At 41.5% G+C, this 19,322-nt stretch overlaps 1 protein-coding gene and 1 long non-coding RNA gene across 2 annotated transcripts in view; one reads left to right on the top strand and one right to left on the bottom strand.

Moving 5' to 3' along the window:
* Nucleotides 1-19,322, bottom strand: part of LOC117269852 (scavenger receptor cysteine-rich type 1 protein M130-like) — a 103,424-nt gene that overhangs the window by 53,608 nt on the left and 30,494 nt on the right. The window contains exons 3-4 of the mRNA XM_078161873.1: nt 15,601-15,906; nt 15,220-15,507 (exon numbers count right to left, since the gene is read on the bottom strand). Coding sequence (XP_078017999.1) covers nt 15,220-15,507; nt 15,601-15,906 — 594 coding nt within the window. The remainder of the gene's footprint in view (nt 1-15,219; nt 15,508-15,600; nt 15,907-19,322) is intronic.
* The window catches only part of LOC144458721 (uncharacterized), a 93,508-nt gene that overhangs the window by 9,947 nt on the left and 64,239 nt on the right, over nt 1-19,322 (top strand). The window lies entirely within an intron of this gene.

Raw genomic sequence — 19,322 nt, forward strand, 5'->3', positions numbered from 1 at the left:
ATTCTAGGTGGCTGTACCTACACTAGTTGCCAATGGTTGCCAACTGCTAGTAATGGAAGAAGAATAGGAAAAACTTTGAGGCAACAACAACTTAGATTTCACGGACCCCTAAGTTTCTTTAGTGGGGCGGCATAGCTATAAAATTGTTCATTTTTTTGATAAAAAGCATCAAATTTGGCAGAAGTGTTGACAAATATATTTAGAACAAATCTGGGTATTGGGGCATCACTTCTTCTAAGTTGGACCATGCTACATGCCTCCACCAAGTTTTGTGAAAATTGGTTGGACAGTTTTCACGTAATCCTCATCCAAAAAATGAATGGAAGTGAATGGGCGGCCAGCTTTGCTTGACATGGAAAGAAGGCAGCATGGTCAACATGGAAGTCACTGCCAGAACTGACAGATGCACTACTGACGCTGGCAAGTGGACCAAAGGAGATCCCAGATGATGCAATGAGCATTATTGAGAGTTTGTCATATTTCTCTTTGACAGAACCAGCAGCTGCACCAAGGTAGATGGCACAAGAAGGAAGCTCTTTCCACGGAAAAACTCAGTACAGCAGTGCTGGTTCTGTCAAAGAGAAATATGACAAACCTCTCAATAATGCTCATTGCATCATCTGGGATCTCCTCTGGTCCACTTGCCAGCGTCAGTAGTGCATCTGTCAGTTCTGGCAGCGACTTCCATGTTGACCATGCTGCCTTCTTTCCATGTCCAGCAAAGCTGGATATGGTGTCACAGCCTGTCAAAGCATGGAACATTGGAAGGGCACATGACATCTCTGGTCCGAGACATGCAGCCATTTGGTGGGCTGCAAGATAGCGAAAGCTCTTGCCTGTTCCGAATGAAACATATTTTTCACTTTAACTGGTCTCTAAATTATATTTGTGGTGCTGAAAACATGGTAACAGCAGCTTGGGGGGGTGACCAAAGTGTTCTATTCCAGTATGTTAAGCTATAAATGTACCAAATTTTGTGCTTTTATCGCAAAAATGAATTTTTTTTAGCTATGCTGCCCAATTTATTAGTTTGTTAGCAGAATTATACAAAAACTGCCTGACCGATTTTCACAAAATTCGGTGGAGGGATGTAACACATGCCAACTTAAAATACATTAAATTTTGGTGTTGATCCAACTCAGGGGGCGTGTCCACGGGCCGCCCACACGTGCCCACCCATTCACCTCCATTCATTTTTTTGGATGAGGATTATGTGAAAACTTTCCAACCGATTTTCACAAAACTTGGTGGAGGCATGTAGCATGGTCCAACTTAGAAGCCATTACATTTTGGAGTGGATCCAGTTAACAGGACGGGTCCATGGGCAGGTAGGATTCAATTGCCTGCTGTGGCCACCAGGGGGTGAGTTTCTGATGCCCCAATATCCAGATTTGTTCTAAATATATTTGTCAACACATCTGCCAAATTTGGTGCTTTTATCACAAAATTGAATGATTCTAGAAAAATATTGAGCTATGCTGCCCCACTAATCTGGCAAATGATTAAAATATTTTCATTTTTTGCTTTTTAAGGAGCAACATAGGAAGACAAGCCAAAGAGGAGTCCGTAAACTGTGTCCTCTACCTGTTCCTCCTCTCTCGTCCTCTAGATTTATAGAATAATGGCTGACTTTTTGCCAGACTTCGACTTTGTGGAGGAGGAATTTGATAGGGTAGAGGACGAGAGAGGAGGAATGGCTGCTGCAAGGCTGCGTAGCTCTGGAGATTGGTGGTGTACCTGTGAATGCTGTGCCCCAGTGCCCACAGAAGAGGAATGCCTCTGTTGCAAGGAATGGGACCGGTTGCAGCCTTATTTTCAAGGTCTGGATGTGACCGAGGATGAGACACCTCCACCTGGAGTAGTATCCAGCTGGGCTTTATCTAGAGCTCGCCAGATATATTTCGGCCGCGCTTTGGAAAGCAGAGCTAGATGGTAAACAAACATGGCAGCACACCGGTAAGGTAAGACAACACGTTTACATGTCGTTTTCTATATGTTCTCTGACATTTATCCTAACAATATGAGGCGGTCTTTGTGGAAAAAAAGCTTGTTTAGTGGACTAACTTTGCACTTGAAGGTTGCCCGTTCACTTACGTTTTAACAGGTCTGACGCTACTATGCGCCCCGGCTGTATCTAGGCTAACGGCTAACATGCTAACGGTGCTTTGAGGATTACCCATAAATCTTAGTGATCGTATAGTGGATTTATGTAAATAAAATAATGAAACAAAACAGAAAAGTCTCTCTTTCACAAGAAAAAAATAAATACAATAAAATATAAAAATAAACAATTTTCAGTCTCTGGACTGTGACCTGTTTTTAAGTATTTTTCATTTTACCATAACATTTCTGTAACACAATTTTTCCACAAAATACACAGTAAATGAATTAAACAACAATCCACCTGCATGTCTAAAACAGTACAACATACCTGGGTTAGACAAAGGAAAATACAGGCACAGGTGAATGTTAGCTAGCGACACTACAGAGACTACTTTTACTGGCGATAAAACACATAAAAACGAGTGGTTGACTTGACAAAAACATGGCGACTTCATCCCAAGATAACCAATATACAACCAAATAAAGCCAGTTTACTTTGTAAGGCCTTTTGAAGCTAGTTAACATTATTTTTGTCCACAGACATTCACAGACACGTTACCTCAAACAAATCCTCCGGCACATTGAGGATTACCCATAATCCTTCGCTACAACTCTCGTTGCAGGTACATATTCATGACAGCAGGTGGCGTAGTCTTCACATTTTTAGCAGGATTTAACCTGAACCAATTTAACTATGTTACACCTGCCAGGCGATGTCTGCATTCTTTTTTGTTAAGTGTTCATTGATGTAAACTCCCATCTCGGACAATTTCCTCGCTTGTTTCAACAAGTCAGTTTTGCTTTTTCGGTTAGCAAAGCAAACTATAATGGTCGGCTTTGCTTTGCTGTCCTTACAGTAAAGCGTGTGACAAGCTGAAATGTCACCACTGTTGACCGTAATGTTTTGTTTTTCCAGAGTCTGCAACTCACGTACAGGTGCATCCTCACCTTTATCCGTGTCAGACGCAGCTCATGCGTAAGTTTGGTGCTTGGTCTGAAGTCCGGTTATAATTACATCATCTATATGGGTATATTGTATGGAAGCAGCTTGTGACCGATATTTAAATTAAAATGCATTTGCAGAAATGCTTTTTAATTTTAAGAATGTGGCTGCATTATTTGACTCATAAATAAAATTAATGATCAATCAATCTATTTGCATTTTCATTTTCTTCTTCTAGACTGCACATTATTTCACTTAATTAAATTTAAAAAAAAAGACATTTGAGATTTAATTTTCAAAATATGCCCCAGCAAATAGATACCAAAATTCAATTTGAAATGTAAAATTTGAAAATTAAAATGCATTTGCAGAAAACTCATCTCCCCAGACTCTCTAAAATTTGTTCTTGTGACTTTAATCACTGCAGTGCTGACAAGGAGCTCAGAGACTGCCGCAGACGGACTGACAAAAGACAAAGGGAGCACAAAGACTGATCACACAAGGAGAGGAGTCTTATAACGAGGGACAGGTGACAGCACGGTTGATGGGAACAGGTGAAACAAATCAGGGCGGGGCAGACAATCACCAAAGCAGCAAATAAAACCAGACATGACACATGAGGAATAAACCTACAAAATAAAACAGGAAACAGACTCAACATGAATGAACAACATGAAACAAGAAAAACAGAAAACTCAGAACCCAGAAAACAAAGTCCTCAAGATAACAGACCAGAACAAGAACCCAGGATCACGGCTGATGACGGACAATTAATTTATTCAGTCTCATTAAATATACTAAACTTCCTACTGGCCAACGATGATGAGTGGCTTATGAGCCAGTTCAGACTGCTGCGTGTGGTGCTGCTGGATCTCTGCGCTGCGTTGGGCCCGACGTTACAAAGACGCACCCGCAGGAACCAAACTGTGCCGGTGCTGCACAATGTGGCACAACTAAAGAATGTGCACACGGATGTTGACCCCGACCCTTGAGCCCTATCACAAGGCTTTTGAGCCAAATGCTGCTGCTGGGCGCCAGCGTCTGGATGTGACGCATCGTTTATGAACACAAGAGGTATGAATCAGTGAATCAGTGACGACACGTCTGCTGCTGCTGGATGGATGAGACGCACGAGGTGCAGGGCAGACGCTGGGCACGCTCTGCTGAGCTGCATCACCATCGAGCTCACTGGAACACCCAGGGACTACGAGAAAGAAATATAGTTTTCATTTTGAATAACGCCAGTTGTTTTGGATAACGTCTATATTGTGTTTGTACATACGTGTTTAAACACAACTTGAGTGCATGTGGTTTACAAATGACTGACCTCATCCATCAGCAGTGGCGTTTTCTTCCGGAGGCCAAGGGAAGCCAAGCTTCCTCTGTTTTTTCAGATTGTAATTGTCATTTTAATAAAAACACTTTGTTTAACAGTTTCAGTAATTCTTCTGTGCTGTTGTTGTCATCTCTTCTGAGTATTTTACAATGAGTGAAACAGCGCCCCTCTAAATGAATGTGTGGTGAAACACAGTACTGTACTTTATATTGCACTCCGGTAGAGTGTCTTGTCTGTGGGGAATAGACAAGCTAGATAACTTGCTGATGATGTTCCGGCACGCCGCAACCAACACCACGACGTCAACAAAAGCACGTGGTTAGATTTAGAAAAACATCATGCTTTGACTCTACATTCACACAGGAAGTGAACACCAGGGTCTCAGCTGAAAGTCCAGGATTTGTTGGACCCGTCCACCGCCCCTCCCATCCACCCTACAGGGTCTTTCATGCTCCTTATGTTACACCGTTACCGGCAGCGTTTTAACCCGATGCCGTTCAGTGGCCTATCATCACAGCACAACAGGTTCTGTCTGGCCACGTCACAAACTGACGCCCCCCACTGCATATTATACTGTCATACGTGACACCAAAATCACTGACAAAGCGGTGGTATTTGACGACTGCAGAATGAGAACAGGCTGGTCACATGGTGTCGTCTTTTCCACGTCCAATAATGATCCTCCTGGACCAACTTCACAAACCCCTAAAGTACTTTGTTAAAGTAGTGCTGGTACTAAATGTCTCTGTGCAGGTATGTGTTTTTAATTCTGTCCTAAAATGTCCTCATATTGTCTTTAATTGGTTGTAAAGACAGAGACACAGTCCTATACGCCTCTCTGAGCTTCTAGTGCAGTTACCCAGCCATAGTTTTCATAGTTTTATACAAACGGTGTCTGTCCCCCGACCACCTAAATTATTTAAATCTAAAATTAAACAAAGAGGAGTTGTGCATAACAACCTCATAAAAATTAAAACCTCTTCTGTGACAGAAAGACGAAACAGGAGAATTAAATGTGGACTGTTAAACATCAGGTCTCTATCGTCTAAAGCAGTGTTAGTAAACGAATTAATATCAGATAATCATATTGATTTACTCAGTCTCACAGAAACCTGGCTGTGTGAAGATGAATATGTTAGTCTCAATGAATCCACTCCTCCCAGTCATAATAATACCCACATTCCTCGAGGCAGCGGCCGAGGAGGGGGAGTTGCAGCCATTTTTAACTCTAGTCTGTTAATCAGCCCTAAACCTAAACTAGATTATAATTCATTTGAAAGCCTCGTTCTTAGTCTTTTACATCCGACCTGGAAAACCTCGCAGCCACTTTTATTTGTTATAGTGTACCGTGCTCCTGGCCCGTATTCTGAATTTGTATCTGAATTCTCAGAGTTTTTATCCAGTTTAGTTCTTAAATCAGATAAAGTTATTATTGTAGGCGATTTCAACATTCATGTCGACGTTGATAATGACTCCCTGGCTACCGCGTTTATCTCATTATTAGACTCCATTGGCTTCAGTCAGGGTGTACATGAACCCACTCATTGTTTTAACCATACCCTCGATCTAGTTCTGACGTATGGAATTGAAATTGATAACCTAAAAGTCTTTCCACAGAATCCCTCGCTATCGGATCATTATCTGATTACTTTTGATTTCTTTTTACTCGATTACACGCCACTCAGCAACAGTTACTATACTAGATGTTTATCAGATAGTGCTGTCGCAAAATTTAAGGAAAAGATTACTCCGTCGTTAAATTCAATACCAAGTCCCTCAGTAACAGAGGTTTCCTGTACCGACTTTGATCATTTTGTCAATAGCGCCGTAGGCTTGCTGCAAACAACACTTGACTCTGTAGCTCCTCTTAAAAAGAAGTTAAAAAAGCAAAGAAAGTTCGCTCCTTGGTACAACTCTCAAACCCGTAAGTTAAAACAAATATCGCGAAAATTTGAAAGGAATTGGCGATTGACCAAACTGGAAGAATCTCGTTTAATCTGGACAGACAGTCTCAAAACTTATAAGAGGGGCCTCCGCAATGCCAGAGCAAACTATTACTCAGCATTAATAGAAGAAAACAAGAACAACCCCAGGTTTCTTTTCAGCACTGTAGCCAGGCTGACTGAGAGTCAAAGCTCTATTGAGCCTTGTATTCCTTTAGCCCTTAGCAGTAATGATTTTATGAGCTTTTTTAATGACAAAATTCTAACTATTAGAGGCAAAATTCATAACCTCCTGTCCTCAGATAGTACCTATCTAACCTCAAACACAGCTGTAAGACCTAATATATATTTAGATTGCTTCTCCCCAATTTCTCTTCAAGAATTGACCGCAGTGATTTCTTCATCTAAATCATCAACGTGTCTCTTAGACCCCATCCCAACTAGGCTACTTAAGGAGGTCTTTCCTTTAGTTAACACTCATATATTAGATATGATCAATATATCCTTATTAACAGGCTATGTACCACAGTCTTTTAAGGTAGCTGTAATTAAACCTCTCCTAAAAAAGCCCACCCTGGATCCAGAGGTGTTAGCCAACTATAGACCAATATCTAATCTTCCCTTTATGTCAAAGATCCTTGAGAAAGTAGTCGCAGACCAGCTGTGTGATTTTCTCCATGATAATAATTTATTTGAGGAATTTCAGTCAGGATTTAGAGTGCATCATAGCACTGAGACAGCACTAGTTAAAATTACAAATGACCTTCTGATTGCTTCAGACAAAGGACTTGTCTCTGTACTTGTTTTATTAGATCTTAGTGCGGCGTTTGACACAATTGACCATCAAATTCTACTGCAGAGACTGGATCACTTAATTGGCCTAAAAGGTTCTGCACTAAGCTGGTTTAAATCTTATTTATCTGATCGTTTTCAGTTTGTTCACGTTCATAATGAATCATCCTTACGTACCAAAGTTTGTTTTGGAGTTCCGCAAGGTTCTGTGCTCGGACCAATCCTATTTACTCTATATATGCTTCCTTTAGGTAACATCATTAGAAATCACTCTATAAATTTCCATTGTTATGCGGATGATACTCAGCTGTATTTATCGATGAAGCCAGAAGAAAGTAATCAATTAACTAAACTCCATAACTGCCTTAAAGACATAAAAACCTGGATGAGCACCAATTTCCTGATGTTAAATTCAGACAAAACTGAAGTTATTGTTCTTGGCCCCAAACAACTCAGAGACTCTTTATCTGATGACATAGTTTCTCTAGATGGCATTGCTCTGGCCTCTAGCACTACCATAAGAAACCTCGGAGTAATATTTGATCAAGATTTGTCTTTTAATTCTCATTTAAAACAAACCTCACGGACTGCATTTTTTCATCTGCGTAATATTGTGAAAATTAGGCCTATCCTGACCCGAAAAGATGCAGAAAAATTGGTCCACGCTTTTGTTACCTCTAGGCTGGATTACTGTAACTCTCTATTATCAGGTAGCTCTAGTAAGTCCTTAAAAACTCTCCAGCTAATTCAGAATGCAGCAGCACGTGTACTAACAGGAACTAAGAAACGAGATCATATTTCTCCTGTTTTAGCTTCGCTGCACTGGCTCCCTGTAAAATCCAGAATTGAATTTAAAATCCTACTGTTAACTTATAAAGCTCTAAATAGTCAAGCTCCATCATATCTTAGAGAGCTCATAGTGCCATATTATCCCACCAGAACACTGCGCTCTGAGAACGCAGGGTTACTCGTGGTCCCTAAAGTCTCCAAAAGTAGATCAGGAGCCAGAGCCTTCAGCTATCAGGCTCCTCTCCTGTGGAATCATCTTCCTGTTACGGTCCGGGAGGCAGACACCGTCTCCACATTTAAGACTAGACTTAAGACTTTCCTCTTTGATAAAGCTTATAGTTAGGGCTGGCTCAGGCTTGCCCTGTACCAGCCCCTAGTTAGGCTGACTTAGGCCTAGTCTGCCGGAGGACCCCCTATAATACACCGGGCACCTTCTCTCTCGTATTCTATTACTGCATCTTGCTAACTCGGCCATTCTGGATGTCACTAACTCGGCTTCTTCTCCGGAGCCTTTGTGCTCCACTGTCTCTCAGATTAACTCATATCACAGCGGTGCCTGGACAGCGTGACGTGTGTGGTTGTGCTGCTGCCGTGGTCCTGCCAGATGCCTCCTGCTGCTGCTGCCATCATTAGTCATTAGTCATACTTCTACTGTTATTATACACATATGACTATTGTCACACATGTATACTGCCAGATATTAATACATACTTTCAACATATTGTACCACAGTAGCCAGAACTATAACTATAATATTATTACTTTCAATAATGTTGTTGTAAGCTACTGTTATTACCTGCATCTCTCTCTCTCTCTCTCTGTCTCTCTCTCTCTGTCTCATTGTGTCATATGGATTACTGTTAATTTGTTATGCTGATCTGTTCTGTACGACATCTATTGCACGTCTGTCCGTCCTGGAAGAGGGATCCCTCCTCAGTTGCTCTTCCTGAGGTTTCTACCATTTTTTTTTCCCCGTTAAAGGGTTTTTTTTTGGGGAGTTTTTCCTGATCAGCTGTGAGGGTCATAAGGACAGAGGGATGTCATATGCTGTAAAGCCCTGTGAGGCAAATTGTGATTTGTGATATTGGGCTTTATAAATAAAATTGATTGATTGATTTATTGATTGAAATTGGTAAACAGAAGTCCTGAACTAACGTCCTCTGCACGTAGAATAAACCTCTCATTTTTGTTGTATTCTTTATGATCTCTGAAGGCTCCTGATACACGTGTTCATATCTTTATTCATATCATTTCATTAGTTATGGGGATATTTGGTATCAAATCCTTTCAGTTAAAAATTAAGCAACATTTTCATGAAATACACAAAATCCGTCATCACTAAACTGAGCAAAACCTTGATTAAAACCATAAAATACTAAAATACAAATACTAAAAAAAGCAAAATTCTTATAAAAGCAGCAAAATCATTCATTATTTTTATTTTGTTTTGTTTGTCTTTTGGTGGTTTTCTTTTTTTTGCCTTTAATGATGGTACCACACACCACTAAGTAAATTTGTACATTACATAAGCTTTTTTTTTTTTAATATTTAAATTTTTTCAATGTTTTTTAATTACAATAATTACAATAGCAAATTCTTTCATCAAAAATAAGAAACATTTTTAAGATTTAGGCAAAACTCTTATAAAAATGAAAAAAATTCTTGCGAAAGAAGCAAAATCGTCAAATATTAATGATATTTTATCATTTTTTAAATTTTTTTTGTTTAATGATGGTACCGTACACCACTAAGTAAATTTCTACATTACACAATTAGGCTTTTTTTTTTTAATATATTCTAATTTTTAATTTTTTTTAATTACAATAGCAAATTTTTTTCATCAAAAATTAGAAACATTTTTATGATTTCAGCAAAATTCTTATAAAAATGAAGAAAATTCTTATGAAAGAAGCAAAATCATCAAATATTACTGATATTATTTTGTTAATTATTATTTTTTGCCTTTAATGACGGCACAGCTGAAGACAGACAGGAAATGTGGGAGGTTGGAATCAAACCTGTGTCGCTGCAGAGGGCTCAGTCTATATGGGGCGAACACTCTACCAGGTGAGCTACAGGTCGTCACATCCAGCACATCAATAAGTAAATTCCTTCGTTACACAATTAAGCAACAATGTTATGAAATAAACAAAATCATCATCACAAGATTAAAGGGGAACCACACCCATTTTCAGAATTCATACATGTCACTCCTGTGGTCTATGGCAGATAAACAGAAACATTACTAAACATGTACAGCTTTCTGCTAAATCCAAAATCAATCTTGTGATGTCACAGGGTATAAAGTCTGGAGCTGCTCCGGTGACAACGACATGTTCTCTAATATTGATTGAACTTTCTGAGGTGTTTATTTTATTTAATATAAAACATTATCTGACCAACATTGTTCCTGATGGACCTGTGTTGGTGTATCTTTGGTTCTGAACGGCGCCGGCTGCTCCGACTCCAGTATACCTGCTTTCAAGTCTAGTTTTCAGATGAAACTTTATATTTGTGTTTTTAAAGATTGACGTCTTCAATAGGAACCAATGGGCTCGGAGCTGACAGGAAGTCAGACAGTATGAAGAGACTAACACCTTGTTGATTTGGTCTTTTCATGTTGACAGTAAGAAAAATATAGTATATAACGTAATATCATAACTCCATCCTTCTGGTTTAAAGGGAACATGCGTATAAAAACCCATGTGGATGTGAGGTGAGCTCCTTGGAGGTGCTACTCTGCTCCTTGAGCTCCTTCCTCTTCAGTCGGCCCTCCTTCAGCTGCAGCAACACCCAGGTTATAATAATCCAGCTCAATGTTCTCCTGTCTGGCCACCTTCTGCCCCCTGCTGGCCTGGAGACACATGACAGCACACACATGCAACTTCCTGCATCACTCCTCTCTTCACTTCAATAAACACAGACTGAGTGCTTCATGTCAGTCACAGGTCTAAACAACAGACACGTGTCAGTACCTTACAGTAGAAGTAAAGGACCATATTCTCCAACAGCAGAATCAACGGCAGGACGACGGCTCTGATGATGAAAGGTGTTGGATCTGGTGCTGAAACACATGGACAATTGTCACGTCACGTTGAACCCGTCAAATAATCTGTAGAAATAAACCTGAAGTGACTTTAGTGAGACTTTTCTATGTGGGCTGACATGTGGGTGTTTCCCTACCAGACAGTAGGCCGATACAGTGAAGCCTCTAGCTGTATCTGTGACATTAAACAGTCAGTACTCAGGTGTAAACTAGAACAAACCACAAACAGCTTCAGTGTCTGGTTCTCTTTTGACCCTCGCTCAGTGTCTCACTATGGGAATCACCCTCTGCTGTGACCAGTCACAGAAGCTCCAGCACGTCTGTTGGGATCACTGGACTCCACAGATGATTTTTGTTCATTTGTGTAACTCTAAACTGAACAGGTAAAGACTCGTCCTGTAAGTTCAGCCCTCTTAGAAAAGGGCTGCTGTGGCCTCCTTTGATCAGCCATTTGAACTCAGTTACTCAGGATACTTCACGTTTCACACCTCGGTGTGAAGTTCCACCCATGGACCCAGTTTTCAGTTACCATTGGTCACTGTGACATGCAACCCTGTGATGTCACCAGGCCAACAAACCCTCCAGACCAGCCACACTGAAGTCTTCTAAATGGTAGAAGACACCAGACAAGTTAGCGCCTTCAGCAGACACAAAGTTTACAAGCTAACTTTCCAAGCAAAGAAGAACAAAGCCTTGTTAGCGCTGAACTGCTAACTCTGTAAGGACACACAGAGAGAACAGCTTCCTCTACACCACTGGAACACTGCACAGCAAGGACTGCATCAGGAACCACAATTCTTTTAGCTTTACTCATCCACAACAGATGATCCTTGGCTAACACGCTGCACAACAAAGCAACTCTTCCCTCCATTCATGGACTGGTAACGTAACAACTGGGCAGAGTATTAGTACAAAAGCACAGGCTGAGCAAGACTGTTGACTTTTGTCAGTGTCTGTGTAACATGTATTAATTTGATGTTTTTCTGTGAGTTTTATTGTTGCGATCTCTTTGTACTCAGGTTGTAGTCAGTTGGCTTTGCCAAAGCTAAGGTGATGTTAGTTTCCTGATGCTTCACACAGACAAAGTCTTGCATAAAACTCAACATCTGTTTTATTAACCCGGCACCTTTTATACAACTTAGAACACAAACGTATCGTCTACTTTGGCTTTCAACAGAGCTACACTCAGAGAGAGAACTCAGTGAACATTCACAAGTTTCCTTTGTTCTATTGTGTCTTTGTCCTGACTGACCTCTTGGTGGCCATTTTAGTTTCAGCCAGCTTTTTCTGTTGTCAGCCATTTTGTCTTTGTGTGCTCACACTCATTCCCCCCTGCTGTCTGCCAATGGTAGCCCTCCCTCCCCACTGGAAGATCAGACCAGAACCTGATCCACCTTCTACCCCTGTATAAGCCTCTAGTCCTACAGCAGCCTGTGACTCCTAAGACTGTGATGAGATGGAGATGGAGACACAGGAGACCAATGAGGTTCTGCAGGACTGTGATGTGCTCTGTAACTCATGACAGTTTGTTTAGAGGACATTGACGATCTCTCAGGACACAAACTGTACTTGCAAACAGACTTGCACTGGTTTGGCACCTTTCTAGTCTTCTGAGCACTCAAGGCACTTTTACACTACATCTCACATTCACCCATTCACACACATTGATACAAGGGGCCACCCGATACTCAGTTAAACATGAGCCAATTCAGTATCTTTTTCAAGGACACTTGGACATGCAGCCTGGAGGACCAGGGGATCGAATCACCGAACTCCTTATTACTGGATGACAGGCTCTACATCCTGAGGCTCAGAAGGGCTTCGTGGATAATGTTTAAACAGAAACTGTACACTGTTTCTCCAGCAACAGACTCTGGGACACCAGAGACATCAATGTCCTCCTGACAAGAAGAAGAGGGCCTTCAGAGAGGGGGACAGAGAGGAGGTGAAACAGGTTCAGAGGGAACTTGAGGAGAGGATTCAGCAGGATGAAGACAGCTACAAGAGGAAGCTGGAACATAAACTCCAACAGAACAACATGAAGGATGTGTGGAGTGGCATCAGGAGCATCACTGGCTACAAGCAGACTGGTAGCCAGACAACAGGGGGGGACCTGGACCGGGCCAACAGGCTGAATCACTTCAACAGATGTGATCACACGCCATCGTTCACCCCCTATGGGGAGGGTTCGTGGTCTCTGTCCTCCTGCACGTTTGGGTTCTCTGAGCACTGAATGAGGTACCTGAACACACCACCCTTCTTTCCTCTGTCAGAACTACACTTGAAATGGTGAGTTTGGGTTGAAGGGGTGTGTTGACAGAGTATAATGTGGTGGCAGTGGAGCTTTTGTGATTGGTCACATCAGTCTCATAGTAACACCTCACTGAGTTGTCAGAGAACCAGAGTTATACTGGTAACCAAACATGCTCAGTCCTACAGTAAATTGTTGCTGTTGCCATTGAAACACTTTGTATAAGTTTGGTTACTATATGACATGTGTGACACAATGACAGTCGTCACAGTGTCATTCCAGAAACAACATGTGGTCAGCTGATCATTTTCAGTCAGTGTGGACCAATCATCTTTTCCAAACCTGCATGTAAACAGTCAGCTTACCTGAGACAGTGACGGAGAGCAGACGGCTCTCAGAGGAGAAGTTATGAGAGAAAACATAGAGGTGATAAACACAGCTGTAGCTTCCTTGGTGGGCGGGCTCTGCTTCAGGAAACAGGAAGTAGGCAGAGTGATTGACAGCTGGTTGGGTGTAGTTGTGTGCTGAGTTGGAGGAGGTGAAGGTGAGCTGGAAGGAGCCTCCTGGGTACTGTGGCTGGATGGAGCAGCTGATGGTGAAGTTGGAACCTCTGAGCACCTGAAACCCCTGCTGCTGGGCTTCGGAGACCCCGTCCATGGAGGAGGACACAGAGATGATTGGCTGAAGCAGCAGGTCTGTAAATACAGAGAGATGATTGGCTGAAGCAGCAGGTCTGTAAATACAGAGAGATGATTGCTGAAGCAGCAGGTCTGTAAATACAGAGAGATGATTGCTGAAGCAGCAGGTCAGTAAATACAGAGAGATGATTGCTGAAGCAGCAGGTCTGTAAATACAGAGAGATGATTGGCTGAAGCAGCAGGTCTGTAAATACAGAGAGATGATTGCTGAAGCAGCAGGTCTGTAAATACAGAGAGATGTTGGGCTGAAGCAGCAGGTCTGTAAATACAGAGAGATGATTGCTGAAGCAGCAGGTCTGTAAATACAGAGAGATGATTGGCTGAAGCAGCAGGTCTGTAAATACAGAGAGATGATTGCTGAAGCAGCAGGTCTGTAAATACAGAGAGATGATTGCTGAAGCAGCAGGTCTGTAAATACAGAGAGATGATTGGCTGAAGCAGCAGGTCTGTAAATACAGAGAGATGATTGGCTGAAGCAGCAGGTCTGTAAATACAGAGAGATGATTGGCTGAAGCAGCAGGTCAGTAAATACAGAGAGATGATTGGCTGAAGCAGCAGGTCAGTAAATACAGAGAGATGATTGCTGAAGCAGCAGGTCAGTAAATACTCGGTCAGCACCAATAGTACATCGTGGTACACCTGCAGTGTTCCAAATAGGTGGAGTCTGCACTCCTTTTGACAGTTATCGTAGCCAGTAGATACGCCACATCCACTGCTAAATTTAAGCGTTCACGTCAACACGACCACATGACTCATACAAACACAAATGAAAGCTGTGTAAATGGAGTGGAGTCTGTCAGCCAGCGGCAGCAACCACGTAACTGTCAACTGACAAAATAAGCAACACTGTTGGTCTACAGGTCAAAAGTCAGGGTGGCTTCCTGAGCTGACAAATAGTTGCCTGCATAGACAGTAATGTTGACAATTTGATTTTATGTAAGTCTTATTCATTTCCCTTCACTTGTTTGTGTTTGTATGAGTCATGTGGTCGTGGTGATTTAAACGCCGCTCTCTCTGCTGAACTTCAGCAGTCAGTCCGGTGTATCTACTGGCTATGATAACTGTCTGATGGTGTGCAGACTACATTCATCTGGTGCACCGCAGGTGTACACTCGTGTGGTAATGGTGTGGACCCATTGGCTGAAACAGCATGTCTCTAATAAGGGAGACAAACAGACAGACGCTCACTTCTCTTTAGGAAGTCATTTACATTTAAGTCCAATGGAAACCACTGACTGTCACTGTGACAGAGGAAGGAACATACTGGAAAGATTGCTGTCATAGATGATGTCACTGATGATGTCACTGATGGACTTACCTGAGCAGGTGAGATTCAGGATGGAGAAAGAGGAAGATGATGTTGCACACTCCCTCAGAGCAGATCCAGAGTGAACACAGTCAGACCTGATCCTCCACACAGGTCTGTCTGAGGACTCCTTTCTCTCTCCTACAGAAACAGCAGAGCCACAGTCCAGATCTCTGCAGACAACACCTGCTGTCTTCAGGGTCCAGTCAAAGTAATAGCCAGTCACTGGTCTCCAGTCTCCCTGTTTGACCTCCAGTGTTCCTGCACAGTGACTGTCTCCTCCCACCAACCTGACAGGCTCTGAACAGAAACCAGAGAGTCATCAGTAAAAGAACAAAGTGAGTTTCATTAGAAGAGAAATGAACCAAATCAAAGCTGCAGCTCCTCTTCTACCTGAGCAGGTGAGTCCAACAGCTTTGCCAGGTGAGCAGGTGTTTCTATCTGAGCCTGAGCTTCTACAGTCCAGGAGAGCAGACTCATGGCCTCCACACTGGAACTCTTTGGTCCACATTGGAGCCTCCACTTCTCCATAGAGCGCCCCCTGGAGGACTGAAGGAGCCCCACAGCCAAGCTCCCTACAGACCACCTCTGCATCCTGCTGGTCAAAGTCAGCTTCACACACTGAGGACCACCTCTGGTTAGACTTCACCTCCAGTCTGCCTGAGCACAGACTGGTCCCATCCACCAGCCTGACAGAGTCTGGAGAGATAATAGAAGATAAAATAGAGAGAGATAAAAGACACCAGACACTAAATAAAAAGATGTCATCAAACAACAATTCACTGATTCAAACTGGACTCACAACAATTCCAACATCACTTCATCACCAACAGCTTCTGCTGAGGCAACACCACTGACACAAACCACATGTAGAACTGCAGTACACCATAATACTAGAACCAGCAATATTAATAATAATGAGAATTTGTTACATTTATTCATGACGTCTCCATTTTTGATCATTTTGGGCTTTTGTTTCATTTTAAATAAAGTCTTGTCTTTCACAGTATGAAACTCTTGTCACCAAATTCAGATGATAAATACAATTTTGAAGCTTGTGTAACCCAAGTCCCATGTAGCTATGTTAACCTCTTTAACTCCTCTCAGACACCAGCATCCGCGTTCCCCCCCTCCTCTGTTAAATGGGATGTCACAGGCGCACTATGTCATCAAACGATGTGATGTTTGGTATCACCGGATTCAGGAAGCTCTCGACTTTTCAAAAATAACATCGTTTTTCTTTTATTTATTATGTATTTCACACCAGAGCAGCCTAAACACACAAAGTCCAAAATCATGATGAGTGGTGACAAGTCATGTCATGCCGTTTTTCGACGGGAAAAGTTAAAGGATTACTCGCGATCTTATGTGGAGCTGTCAGTGGACACGTAGCTGTTTTAAAAAAGGTAAGAGTCTCACTCCTACCACTATTTTTGGCTGAGATACACCGTCTAGAAAGTGGGATCATAACTTTCACGTTTCATATGGCTTTATTTGGTGATATTTTATGGTGTTTCTGTGTCATAAACAACATCAGCTATCATAATCACACCTGATTTCAATAAGGTACAATGTTTGAAGCTGGCTGAGTGTTGTTTGATCACTGATAGTACTGTTTTGAAGCAGAGTGACCGACTTGTCAGTTGGAGCTCCGCCTGGATCTTTTCATGGACAAAACACTGTAGAATGGTCATACTTTGAGCAGTCTTCTTCAAATTTTCTTCAACAAGTGTTTATTGATAGTGTGCCTACAGCCCCACAGTGTCATTTACCTGTTCAGATGAAGCCACAGACAGTTATTCATCCTGAAATACATTTTATATGTTATTTTAGGCAAAATCTTTAACTTTTTACTGACTTCAGAGGCCCATTACTCTGTTTCTGTATCACCTAGAGTGTTTCTGACACTTTCACAAGAAACTTCAGAGAGTTTGGTTTCTGCCAAGACCTCATGCATGCATGTAGTCAGAGCGGTTCAGACGCTACAGTCATTTTAATTTGGGTATGTCATTTTAGGCGTTTTCGCTACAAAATGGGGGTGGAGTGCAAGTTCTATCTTGAGTGGGTAGTACAATGGGACAGGGCCTGAGTTCGTTGTTGAACTGTTACGCGTAATATGACCCTTGAGAATATCTTTAATTTACCTATTCTGAGTTTTCCCACAATTATGATTTAGAAACTACCTCTTAACAAAATTACAACTGTACTGTTACGCACCCGTCTAGGGATCAGGAAGTGTAACATAAAAATGGGCTGACACAAGGTAATGCACGACAAAAAAGGTGAGTTTATTCACCATCACACAAATAGAAACACAGTTTTATAAATAAGGAAGCTTTTCTTCAGGGTGAGCACAGGCCAAAACAACAAATAAAACAAACTATCTTTCCCAAAGTACTAACTAAACCCTATGTGAAAGAAAAGAAACAAAAATACAATCACTAAACCTAACTTCCTAAACTAAACAAAAACAGGAGAAAACAGTTCAACATAAATGGCAGCTCACCCCTACTGCTTAGTGCTATATACCAATATTTACAAGTGACGTGCAATTGACAAAGAAAAATGCTGTTTAGCGCTGCAACGGGTCGGCTGCAGACAAACGGCTCACCGCTCGTAGCGGCAGGACACAAACAACAATCTAACCGTTCAGCTAAAACTCACCGCTCTCCAGTCAGAAAACACAATAATCAGTTTACGAAGGCACAGGCAGGTTTGGCGTCGGGACGAGGAGGAACACTGCTGTCAAAACGACCCTCGAATTTTGACAGATTGCCGGGGTTTAAAAAGGCCAAGCCCCCGCGACAGCCAATCGGCAGCAGCCACGACCAGCCAGAACCCACCACTGAGAAAAGGAGACGGGAGCGGCACCTGGCACAGATCCTCAGAAAAAGAAGAGGTCTTACTCTCACATAAAAAACAATATACATGCAATAAATGTTACAATATACGGCTGCAGCCGTAACATGTACTTTAAATGCAATAATCCTTTTACAGGTATTAATCTACAAAATAAAATAAAATAAAATTTGGTGACCATTTCTTATGAAATAAAATATAAATGCTCAAAAAGTTATAAATAAAGGTTTACAAAATGAAATATCAGGTCTCTTTAGTTTTTAAACCTTTTCCTTTTACTTTCAAAATGCCTTTTATACCTTTAAGTTAAACAAAAATACCTTTTAAACAAAAAGTTACCTTTTAAGTACTATTGATATTACCAAAACACTGTTTCCATCACATTTAAATAATCAAAATTACTCAATTTATACCTGTGAGCCCACACACACACATTCATTCCTTAACCAGACACCAGAAAGTAGGACATTTAACCCCGTTGCAGGCCTGATTTGAAGCTGGGGTGCGGTGAGGCCTCAAAAGTTTTATGGCCGCTTCACTCCAAATGAGCATAAACAAAAAGCACGTGCACACAAGTTCAGTTAGTTCAGTTACGTTAGTACTTACCAGTGTTGGGGAAGTTACTTTTAAAAAGTAGTGTTTGCTTGTTACTCGTTACTTCTTAAAAAAAGTAATCCCTTACTTTACTTAGTTACCCTCTATGAAAAGAAAAGAAAACTTTTTACGTTACTCATTACTTTTACATTACTTTTATGGTGCTTGACTTTGGGTAGAACCCCATCTCATTTCCTAAATATGTACAGTATAGGCCTACTTAAAGTTCTACTATGGAGGACATAACAGGTATTTCTTTTGTGCTCTTTATTTTGAAAAAGCAATAAACAGAACACTTGAAACCAAACAAAACGTGCCTCATCTAAATCTAACAGAAAAAGAATAACTTCAAAATGGCTTGATGTTGATGGCTTGTATAAATAAAATAAAATGGCATGATACAGCTTGGAGGCAAAGACATTTTAGCCAAAATAAAATCAAGCACAACTTAAAGCATGACTAGCCTCAGAATTAACAGGCTATGTTCACTGAATATGCTGGCCCTTCTTCACAGTATGATGGCAGATAGAAAAGAGGATATTAGGCATAGGCTTGAGCTACGTGGGGTGGTGTGGCATGGGTGGTGGCGGCGGTGGCAGGTAACCTATTCAGCACAAAATGTGTGATTGTACCTCATCAGGAGCAGTCTTTCAAAATGTTTA

Source organism: Epinephelus lanceolatus, chromosome 19, assembly GCF_041903045.1.
Source record: "Epinephelus lanceolatus isolate andai-2023 chromosome 19, ASM4190304v1, whole genome shotgun sequence".
Classification (NCBI taxonomy): Eukaryota; Metazoa; Chordata; class Actinopteri; order Perciformes; family Serranidae; genus Epinephelus; species Epinephelus lanceolatus.